This window comes from Thamnophis elegans, chromosome 4, assembly GCF_009769535.1.
Source record: "Thamnophis elegans isolate rThaEle1 chromosome 4, rThaEle1.pri, whole genome shotgun sequence".
Taxonomy (NCBI): domain Eukaryota; kingdom Metazoa; phylum Chordata; class Lepidosauria; order Squamata; family Colubridae; genus Thamnophis; species Thamnophis elegans.
In genome coordinates this window covers 14,042,386-14,054,563 of record NC_045544.1, presented here as the reverse complement: position 1 = coordinate 14,054,563, position 12,178 = coordinate 14,042,386, and the positions used below count along the sequence as shown (strand labels likewise).

Genomic DNA, 12,178 nt, shown 5'->3' with positions numbered 1-12,178 from the left:
ACCATTAAAATTCCTGTTATATTATTTATATTCACTATAAGGCTATTGATGACAAGGAATCGTTAATTCAGATTATCCTGTTTAAGGCTGTTGTGCATTAAACAAGAAAATAACTATACATCTGCATAATGAGATTAACTACATGAAACATGAAGACAACATAAAGGGAATATCCACTACACAGATTGCTAAACCTGAATTGTGATCATTATGACCTACAACTAAAATAAAAGAAAGGCAATTTGTTTTATTGAAAGTGGTTTTTGTAAGGAATGTATGGGTGTATTTGTATGATACAGATTTGAAGAAAATCCAGTTTATAAAGTTGCGGCCCTGAGATGGAATACCAATTGTAAAAAAAAGGAAATAAAAAATTTAAATAGTTGAAATACCAGTATTATAAATACTAATATGAACAGTTAATGAAAAGCTTGTTAGTAAATTCAGTTTTGAAAGGTATTTGTTAAGAAGTATTGGCAATATTTTTCTTACACATAGGCAATTAAATTTCCTGGGAACTGATGCACTCTTTTTTTATTGACAATGTTGGAACAATTAACAAACTATATACAATCAGTACTGTCTTTGATCTAATATATTTAATACTGCTATAAGACATTTTAGCCAACTTTAGATTTATATGTCCAATCTTAAAGGTTGATTTTGATTTACAGTACAATGGCAATTGGGATCGGAATGTCTGCCATTAAGAGTTGCAGTCACAAAGCATGACCAGAAATGCTCAGCAATGGCAATCCGGGAAATCTCAGTCATCATTAACCGAATCCCAATTGTTATGCAAGACAACTTCCTACCAACAAATTAATGGAGCAGCTGGCAGGAACTTGCAAGCAAGGCAGGTAAATGGCTGCTGCTGGGTGGAGGACGGAGTGAGGGAATGCACAGGGTGCTAGGGAGAGTCAAGTAGGATGGTATGACACAGGGAGGATACACGAGACATGTCAAGTGGGCTGGAGGGAGCTTGAGGGAGGTGCAATAAAGGTTCGGGAGTGTGCTTGGGGGTGTGCGAGTGGTGAAGAGGGTGTGAGCACAGAGGAGCAGCAGGAGGGTTTGCGAGTTTGAATATGTGACTTTCTCTGCTGGCTTCCCCACTGACTGTCTGGGGAAGCCAGCAGAGGTTATAAATGACAATCACATGATTGTTGGATGCATGTCAACTGGTTATTTAAAAAAAAAAACTGGTTGTAAATGTGAATAGATTGCCAAACACCTAAATCATGATCATGTGACTGTAAGGGGGTGCTCGAATGGCTAAAATTATAAGGATTGGTTGTAACCACCATTTGTTCAGCCCCCATTGTAACTTCAAACAGTTGTTGAACAAATGGTTGTAGGTCAAGAACTTCCTATATTTGTATAATATTTGATGTGAGTAAAAGAGAAAAAGATTAACCAATACATAGAATGCCTATTTAAACTATAGATTTTGGGAGAGATTTTAGGGGAGAAATCTTAAGATGCCAAGAAGGTTGAGTAGTGTATAGGAATGGTCAATCGATCTAGCTAAGTGCTTCTATCACCCTACATACATATTTGAAGTCAAGTGGGACAGTGACTTAAGTCTGACATATTTTTAAAAGAACAAGGCCAATTCATAGAAATAACTTATTTCTGGCTATTCATTACATTTAAAAAGAATGTATTTATCAGAAGGCAACATAACAAAGAGGATGGTTATCAAATTTATAGTCTGCTTATGTTGTAATCTTCCCGGGATACCTGTCCAATCATGCTGGAAATAATTTGATGGTCTAAATGAGATTTTGAGTTCCCATAGTACAACAGCAGCAAATCAAAGCTTGAAATACTTGGTTGGAGAAAGATGGACTAAATGCAAGTGAATACAACTAGGTATCCTCTAAATATTTTGTAACTTTCATTTGTTCCAGCCAGCATGATTAATGATATGGTATGATGGAAAGTATAACTAATTATCTGGAGGGCATCAGATTACTCAATCCTCGGGGAAGTCAGTTATATACAAAGACTGAATCAAATCAGAATTCTTCCTATACTTTAGCTGCTGTATAATAAATGGATCGGTCAGATCTTGGTTATTTGGTTGAACTTGATGACTGCAGCTGAGGACAATGGCAGGATTTTCACCTGCTGATAGCAGCCTTTCCTGCATGGCTGCCAGGTAGCTAGTTTCAAATCTTTGACTAGCAGGGCAGGCAAAATATTATATTTCTTTAAATAATGACAGAAGTGTATATGTAGAAGAACCTGGTAAATGATTCAAAGGTACATCAAAATAAGGATAAAAAGCTATGTAGCTACCACATGTATTCAACCCCCACCCCCCTATATACGTTCATCTTTTCACTTTAGATGGTTTAATTCAGACTTAGAATTTATTTACTTTACATTTTCATTCTAGGAACTTAAGGAGGTATGTATATTACTCTCTTTTCCAAAATGTTATCCTCACCACACTTTATCTGGTTAATTAAACTAAGAAGTAGTGATTTTTTTCAAAATAATCCTGCATGCTTTCTAGATAGACTGGGATTTAAATGTGGGTATCCTCATCCTAGTTCAACTTTATAATCCCTATAGTATATTGGTTTTTAGTCATTCTTCCAACAGACCAACTACACCAGTAGAATATAGAAAAGACTAACCTTAAACCCACTGTTTACAGATTGCTATGGGCAGGTCCTTTCTCTGAATGTAGCCCATAATATTTTTAATGAATCGAAACTATTACTTAAACACATCCTACACTGATTTTATTTTCAAAGTTCTTTACAAAAGTAGAGCAGATATGTTTGTTCAAATCAGGCAACATATTCTGATTACCGTAGTTTAAAATCCTCTCTATCATAACATATATGGAAAGCTACTTAAACCTTAATTATCTAACAAGCTATGGCTACATTTTATAGAAATCTGTCATTTACCTGCTTCTTAACAGAAGAACTTCCTCACTTTTACCTTGAGCAACATTTTGTCTGCTTCAGAATAATGATCTACCTAGGAAAAGTTCCCCCCCCCTTTCTCCTAATTGGATTCAAGCACAGCCTTTAATTATTTTGCAGTAAAATAATAATATTTCCATTCTCAAAGTGGTATAACATTTCCAAAATAACATTTAAGATTGTAAACAATATACATAAAAACACTACAAACCTGCTTGATGCTTCCCCTTGGTCTTTCCTTCATGAGTCAGATAATAGAAGAGAGAGGGTTTTGGGGAGGAAAAAAATTTGTTATGCTGGCAGTACCCATCATGATGTGCTTACAAATATTATTAAATAATTTTTAAGTTGCAATTGGATTTGTTAATTAATGAATGCTTAAAAAAATATAAGCAAATATTTTTTAAAAGCAAGCACAAACATCCAAGCATGGATTTGTATTTGTAGTGACATTTAAAAAAAATGCTATGTTAATGCATGCTCAACGTGATTATCATACATGTTTAGAGAGAGAATTGGCAAAGCATTTATTAGGCAAAATATAGTGCTCATATATAAATAACAAAGAACTGTAGCTATCTGCGGTAATGAAATAGAATTAATTTACTCACTGAGACTAAGGATGTCTTATAAAAGGACACATTTCTTTTTGGCCATAATTATCTTGTAATATGTAGAGCTGTGCCTTAATTGTTTATTTATAAGAACTGAAAACTGATATGGCCAATATTACACCTTTACAGCTTGATGCCTAATAAAATTGCTCTGCTATACACATTTATTTCAAAAACTAACTCAACTGCTCTTTCTGCTACAGAAAGTATTAAATATGCAAAATACTGGGCAAGGTTTTAAGGATAAGAGACCTCTAATATTGTTACAGCTGCATCTGTACCTCTTTCAAACATTTTTGTTACCATAATAGCAAGAAACATGCATCATTATTATTATATTTAAAGTAACATTTCTGCAAAAATAGGAAATTAATACATATTTGTTGATTACATTCTACAACAAGATGGGAAGATCACAATAACCTGTTGCCTAGCTAAGAACAATACATTGGACAATAAAGATTTTGCTTCCTGAACACTTTTAGGTGTGATCTTATGGATTTTTGGCTATTAATCACAGAAATAAGCTGTAATTTAACCTTTCATATACCATTTTATAAAAAACGACTGTTTTTATACAATGGCCATGCTGCACACATGAAAGAACATACAAAAACATGGAATTGTGTTGATACACGAACAAGTACAACTGAAATATCTGCGGAGATCTAAGAGTAGTGGCGTTGCTGTTTTGAAATGCAGTTCCGATATACCAAATACTATTACTCTTGTGAATGGAACAGCCATGCAAGAGAGTTGCATTACATTAAAAACAAATGGCCACTCTGAAATCATTTTGTTCCAGTACAGAAAAATGTGGCACATGACCACTTATTAACATGACAAAGATATTTCCCCCCTGATTTACACAAAATCTGGACTGATTAAAAAAAAATGAAAACAATGAACAAGGAAGGTTAAGGTTTTTGTTATTTGAGATGGATGTTTCCAACAATAATTGATGGCAAGAATAAGGAAGGCAGTTTTATTGGTCCACAGATCAGATACATCATCAATGACAAGCACTGTGAAGATCTAGTGTGGCCAGAGAAAATTGCCTGGAAATCATTCAAGGATGTCACTGAGAATTTTCTTGGCATTCATTCAGTTGGTTGACAAATTTCGTACAGCATACAAGATCATGAAGTGCAACATGTCACTGAAGATTCATTTTTTGCATTCACGCTTGGACTTCTTTCTTGGAAAATCTTTTGAATTCTTGCAGCATGTTGGAAACATTATGAGATTAAATACATTATAGTCATTAAAAGTTAATTTCATATCTCAGGATTCGTACATGATACAGGTCATTTGAAATTATATTTGTGTTCAGTTTGAAGGACTCTATCATAAACACCAAAAGTTTTTTAGGAAGCAAAATTTTTGAAAAAAGGAAACTAGGATTGTGTATTTGTTGATCACACTCTATCACAAGATGTAGTGAGAAGATCACCTTGACTTGTTACCTAGCTAAGAACAATATCTGAAGAAATAGTAAAGATCTATCTGTTCTCCAATTCATCAAGGCAATATACAAAGTCACACATTTCTCTTATTGAAAAATGATTGTTTCCCAAGAATCATATCCGTATGACTAACTGAAATTGGTAAACACTCATTATGAGTTTCATAACTAGCACCCTCCTACATGTTTCTCATAGAAAGAGGAAATATATGACTCTAAAGGACAATACAGATAGTAAGGGGATATTTAAGTTTCTGGTTTTTTAAAAAAAGTATTGTACTGCAGTGGGAGTAATAGTAGAGTTTTGTGTTGAACTAATCAACACAAGGGTTTTTTTTCTCCAAATGCTACAAACCAAAGGTTGTGTTAGTGTAGATTAATATGAAACTTTGACCTTAACTGAGGAAAAGTGGAAAATTCAAGATGCAAAGTGAAGAAAAAAAACCTCATGTTTCCTCTTCCATTTATAAGCAGAATTAGTATGAGCAAGCAATGGAAGTCAGTATAAATAGCATACATCCAAAAATGCATATATCCCTAACTAGGTGAAGTGAGATGAATTGACTCAATCCAATACCTGGCTAGATGGTGCTAAAAGGATAGGTTTCAGCAAGGATTTGAGGACTGCAAAATTCTTTAATGCTTAATTATAAATTTGTTAAGAAGCAAAATAAAATAGAAATTAGATTGATCTTATTTGGAAGATGTATGTCAGAGGTGGGTTCTTACCAGTTCGCACCTATTCGGTAGAACCGGTTCGTCAAATCTACCAAACCAGTTAGAAGAGGTTCCACCAGTGGACCCGGAAAGCAGGCCACTCCTACAGAAGAGGTTCCAAATTTTTTTGAAACCCACCACTGGTCCTTGGATATGATTATTCTACACTATCATGCTCATATTTATTAAACTCAGTGCCTCTGTGAAAGGTAAGGATGACTACTGCGTTTGTGGTGCAATCAGAACATTGCGTGTGTTGAAGTTGTTTTAACGCAAACCAAAGATGCCTTTTAAAAAACAAGTTTACATCATATTCTTATGCATGCCAGTGCTGTGTGTGAGGTAATTTAAGGTGGTTCTGACAAATGTCGTCGGCATCTTCATATCCGGTCACATGGGTGGAAAGCCACTCCCACAAAGGAGGCCACACCCACAGAGTAGGTTCGAACAATTTTTGAAACCCACCACTGATGTATGTGTATGTGACCCAGTTTGCTACCTGAGTTCCTCAGTGAAAGAAAATAAAAGGAAATGAGTGGGGAAAAGGGAAAGGAGAAAGACAAGACAAAAACCACAGACTGATTTGTATAATCTCAAAACCAGATATCAAGTACAACACCAGCTGCCATATTTTTACCTACTTTGTAGGGCTGCAGGTATGTAAGGCCTTCAAATGAGGCTTCCAGGTAGCAATGGAAACCGATTTCTCATCAGCTGCATAACTACGCCATACGCACTATGTGCAGATATATGAAGAAAAAAGAAAAAGGCAAACAAAAATGGAGAAGCATATTAGTAAACGGATACAAGTATTGATTTTTTTAGCATTCATAGCACTGATACATGCCTGAGGGAGGGAAGACTATATTCATAATATCGCCAGGTAGCTGTCAGGTTTGTTCGTCTTGAATCGGTAGAATAAAACCGCCAAGTAGCCTGATTTGAGGAAACAATAGAAAGTACAACAGATCTAACAATATAGGAAATGAAGCACTATTAATAGGATGGAAAATTTGGATACAATTGGATTAATTAATTTGGAAGGGCTGTGCTTGTACAACTGTATTCTCATCTGCATAAAATGAGTAACAATGAAAGAGAAATTAGGGAGAGTATTAGCGCACATACTTTCCTTTTTAAGGGATATGTTCAAAAGTTTTGATGTACTTTTATGTCCACTTGTCAAACTTGTTGCTGATTTTCTATCTTAGTTATTTGTCTCAAAGGTGCTTTTTTTTATTTATTTTTTTACAAAAAGCAACTGGGCTATTTAGTTATTTATTTTCCCTTGAGGAAGAAGACGACGTTTTGCTTCTCCTCTAAGAAGCTTCATTAGTACTGATGAAGCTTCTTGGGTGAGAAGCGAAATGTCTTCTGCAAGGGAAAAGAAAAGAAAAGATGGTCCACTTGCCTATTGAAAAAAAAAACACTTTTGAGATAACTGTGACCTGGATGACTGAGAATCTCCAGAGGCATCTTAGTTACTTATTTTACAGTACATTATTTAGAGACTGCCTTTGTGGACTGTAAGCAGTTTGCAATTACAAGATTAGAAATGTAGAAATCAATCACTTCAGCCCAAAACTCGGTGTACCTATGGTAACCCTTCCATAATAAGTCAACAAAAAAAATGTCATTCATCAAATACCCAATTAAAAATGGATCTTCACAGCTTTCACTAACACCAGCAAATGGGGCATGGAATAGTTCCTGCTTCATAACAGAATATTAGGCTAAGTTAGAAGTTAATAACTGGCCTTTGAGCATTTGAAAATAAGGCCGTTGCAATATATCAGATTGGTATAAATAATTAATCAAAGGTCATAAAATCATTTTGAATGATCACAGTGCAAAAGGATTTTATTTTTAGACACATTATCCTAATATTCACGGCTGACAGGATGCATTTTCACAAGGAACTTGCTTGTTAATGCTTTTTAAGCATTATGCAATGCTATATCCTTGGAATATAAGTGCACAAAATGATCTAATAGTATAAATTTACCATTAATACCTCTAAAATAAGAAGTTATTATTCCCAACTGTTCAGATCCTTCCTGCTCTGTGGTAAAAGAAGCTATTTACACCAAGTGCGAAAATGCAAACTGCTTTCATCATGGATAGAGCCAAGGTGGCGCAGTGGTTAAATGCAGCACTGCAGGCTACTGCTAGATCAGCAGGTCAGCGGTTCAAATCTCACCGGCTCAGGGTTGACTCAGCCTTCCATCCTTCCGAGGTGGGTAAAATGAGGACCCAGATTGTTGGGGGCAATATGCTGACTCTCTGTAAACCGCTTAGAGAGGCCTGAAAGGCCTATGAAGCGGTATATAAGTCTACTGCTATTGCTATTGCTATATCTAACACAGTTATAAGACAAAAATAAGACTCAAGCTAATCTGTTCTCTTGAATGACTCTTTGGTACAGTCGGCAACTCCACAGTCCTATGTTCATTTATTTGGGAATAAATCCTACTGAACTCCCCTGAACATACGTGTGAGTAGATGCATACAAGTGCAATTTTTTTTTCAGTGGGTTTTGGGATAGAGAGCCTTACTGAACAGCCTTCCCAAACTTGAATCCATGCAGATGGTTTCTACTCAGTTCTCTTTATCTCTGACCATTTGCTTCACTGGCTGAGGATGAAAGGAATTCTAATCCAAATAACTCAAAATAACTGTAAAGAAGGGAGGATGTGTGTGTCACAACCTCCTCTTTTAGTTCATCTGGCATGAATCTTAAGATGTATTTACACGCAAGGCTCACTCGGGACCAAATGAATAAGGGGCTTTCAACCCCTGCTTGCTCTACCCTTCTCACATTCAAGCAATATATATAATATTTTTTTAGCATAACAAGAGTTGGAAGGGACCTTGGAGGCCTTCTAGTCCAACCCCCTGTCTAGGCAGGAAACCCTACACCACTTCAGACAAATGGTTGTCCAACATCTTCTTAAAACCTTCCAGTGTTGGAGCATTCACATCTTCTGGAGGCAAGTTGTTCCACTGATTAATTGATTGATTGTTCTAACTGTCAGGAAATTTCTCCTCAGTTCTAAGTTGCTTCTCTTCTTCATTAGCTTCCACCCATTGCTTCTTGTCCTACCCTCAGGTACTTTAGAGCAGTGGTTCCCAAACTTGGCAACTTTAAGACTTATGGACTTCAACTCCCAGAATTCTCCAGCCAGCAGAGCTGGGAGTTGAAGTCCACAAGTCTTAAAGTTGCCAAGTTTGGGAACCACTGCTTTAGAGAATAGTTTGACTCCCTCTTCTTTGTGGCAACTCCCGAGATATTGGAACACTGCTATCATATGTTTTAGTCTCCAGTCCTCTTTGTGCCTCTTCTCTGCAATCCTTATACATAGCATCTAGGTATATTTAATCACTAGGCTGAGAGTAACCACTTTAAAACTATTGTGTCCATATAGTAACTTTATATACGTAAGTTACAAGCTAGTACAGATAGACAGAGAGGCCATATCCTCTTCTTCCTTTCAACATGAAAAGAGATATGGGAATACCAAAGTATATTTTAACATAATTGCTAACACTTGGGCAATACTATCTATTTTTCCCATGCTGTTATTCTTTATAGTCTTTATAATGTAAAGCAGGGGTGTCAAACTCAATTTCATTGAAGGCCACATCAGGGTTGTGTTTGACCTTGGGGGCTGTGGGGTCGTGGCCAGCTCAATGTCACTCGTTTTGAGGTGCCTGTGGTGGCCTGAGCCCTCTGCCAGCAAAAACAGAGCTCTGGAGGCTGCAGTGGCCTCCTGCAATGGTCTGCCAGCAAAAATGGAACTCGTGTGCAGCCCTCCCGAGCTCCTTTTTTGCTGGCAGAGGCACTGTAGGCTGGTCCTTAGCTATTTCCAGGGTGGCCCAACAGGCCAGATCTAAGTATCCTATGGGCCAGATCCAGCCCCTGGGCTTTGAGTTTGACACCCCTAGTGTAAAGCATGCAGCATATCCTAGAACCATACACTGGGATACCCTAGACCAGGGGTGGGTTTCTCACCCCGTTCCAACCGTTCCAACCGGTTCGGTTGGAACGGGGTCGGCGGCGTCCTCGTGCACGCGCGCAGTGCACGCATGCGTACTAGCGCCTGTGCGATGCTCCAGCTGCTCCTGGAGGATCGCGCAGGCGCTGTATGCGTTCTGCGCATGCGTGGAAGCGCAGAACTCGTCAAAACCAGGTAAGAAACGTGGACGTGCGGGTGGATCCTTCGGCGTTCCCGGAAGTTACTTCCGGGTTCGCCGACCAACCGGTTCGCGGGGACCGCCGCGAACTGCCTGAAACCCACCCCTGCCCTAGACCTAGTTCATAGTATAATAAAAATTCTAGCTAGCAATTTTCCTTTTCAATAGCATCCTACCTGTGTATCACTCTGTTTGCGAGTAGGAAGATAGTGGCTGCTTAGCTATTACCTCTAAGAGAAGCATAAACAACAGCCCAGTAAAAAAAAAACCTGAATCATCTCTCCGCAGAGACATTTGGCATTTCTGTTTCATAGCCATAATCCAGCATAATTTGGAAGCCAAAATCCCTTAGAAGAGATTTGGTTCAGCTTCCAAATGATAATGAGGCTTACTCATACAGGAAGAACAATGACAAGAACCAAAGAATGTGAGAATAATTCTGTGCCCCTGTATATCATACATTACATAAACTAAGTCCCTTCAAAGGAGTGTAATCATTTTAATTATAGGATGCTGGGTATGAGTAAAATGAAAGAATTCATTCAAAGCAAAAGAAGCAAATCTTTGTACTAATAACTAGACAATTAAAACATCAACTATTCAGACACTTAAATGCATTTTGATTCCTTCTACATGACAATATTACTATAATGTGTTCAACACCTTAGACCAAAAAAATCATTATATACACTCAGGCAAGCTACAGGATAAATTATTTGGACAAAGGACTCTTCATTCAAACTAAACGTATTTTGCATATTGTCAGAATTCCACTACTTACGAATTAATTGAATGTATACAAATTTAGGATATCATACATCAATCTATCATTATTTATCAAATATTATAGTTCATTTACTGTAATACTAGTTATCCCCGTTCTTGCTGAAAATACAAAGTGAAATACAAACGCCAAACAAACAATGAATGAAAAGAGCAACTGTGATAATTCTAAATGGAAGTATCAGGGTTTGATTAAGGGCTATTTGGCTTAGCTTATTGTGTGAACCCAAATGATGTAATTTGTAAGCCATAATTTATGGCTTAACATGTTCAATAAACCTAGCTACTTGTGGTTTGTAAATCACAAATTATGGCTTACCTAGTTGCCAGTCATCCAATAAACCATTCTAAGTAGATATCCAGTTTGAGAAGTTTGTGGATTGTATGAAATATATTAAACCAATTATGGTTTAGCAAATGGGTTTGGTATGATACATGAACTTAATTTATATGTGAAGTAGCCCAGCTGCTTGATCACACATTTGTGCACATGATTCTCATTCCAATTGGTGTTATAGCAATAGCCGTTAGACTTATATACTGCTTCATAGGGCTTTCAGCCCTCTCTAAGCGGTTTACAGGGTCAGCATATCGCCCCCACAGTCTGGGTCCTCATTTCACCCACCTCAGAAGGATGGAAGGCTGAGTCAACCTTGAACCAGTGAGATTAGAACCGCTGAACTGCAGATAACAGTCAGCTGAAGTGGCCTGCAGTACTGCACCCCAACCACTGCGCCACCTCGGCTCTAGTTATGGATGGAGAAACCTGGTTTTTTTTAACTTTCTCAACTGAATTAGAACAAAGAAGAAGGAACGGGAATGATCGTTCCTAAATATATGTATTTCTCTGAAACCTGGCACAACTGAGCTTGTAATATTCATTAACAGGAATTTTCGAAAATCTGCTTCATTTGCTACTTACTTGAATTAAACTGGCAGCAGGGTTTCTTCTCTTTTCAAAATGTTTCTGACGATGCTGTTCCTGTACTTTTAATGCAAATCCTGACCCTAGAATGCCCTTAAATACAATGCAAAAGTTCATAATCAGAAAAAAATAATTTTGGTAACAATTAAAAACCTACAATAAGAAAAACCTAAAGTAAGTATTATACACATGACCTGTATGTCATAGTGTGGTTTGGTTCAATATTTAAAATGACATTATTGGACCAATGCGGAGAATATCAGGTGCATTTAATAATCATAGGGGATAGGATTCTGCCAAATTACTACAAACCAGGAAACAGGCACAACTTTTGGACAAGATATCTCAAATTTCAGAATTTGTCCAAAATCAGAGAGCCACGAGTCCTGAGAAAATGAAATTTGGGGAAGTTATGGCTGCTTCAATGCTATAGGTTATTGCTGCAGTCATGTGATATTCATTTTCATAGTTCGATGATAGGATCCAGGGGTGGGTTTCTCGCCCCGTTCCAACCGGTTCGGTTGGAACGGGGCCGGCG

General features: G+C 37.2%; 1 protein-coding gene across 5 annotated transcripts in view; it reads right to left on the bottom strand.

Moving 5' to 3' along the window:
* The window catches only part of KCNQ5 (potassium voltage-gated channel subfamily Q member 5), a 359,579-nt gene that overhangs the window by 41,158 nt on the left and 306,243 nt on the right, over positions 1-12,178 (bottom strand). For 3 of the 5 annotated variants that reach the window (XM_032216260.1, XM_032216262.1, XM_032216264.1), the window contains exons 7-9: positions 11,638-11,733; positions 6,380-6,474; positions 3,154-3,180 (exon numbers count right to left, since the gene is read on the bottom strand). In XM_032216260.1, coding sequence (XP_032072151.1) covers positions 3,154-3,180; positions 6,380-6,474; positions 11,638-11,733 — 218 coding nt within the window. The remainder of the gene's footprint in view (positions 1-3,153; positions 3,181-6,379; positions 6,475-11,637; positions 11,734-12,178) is intronic. The other 2 variants (XM_032216261.1, XM_032216263.1) reach the window with 1 other exon arrangement.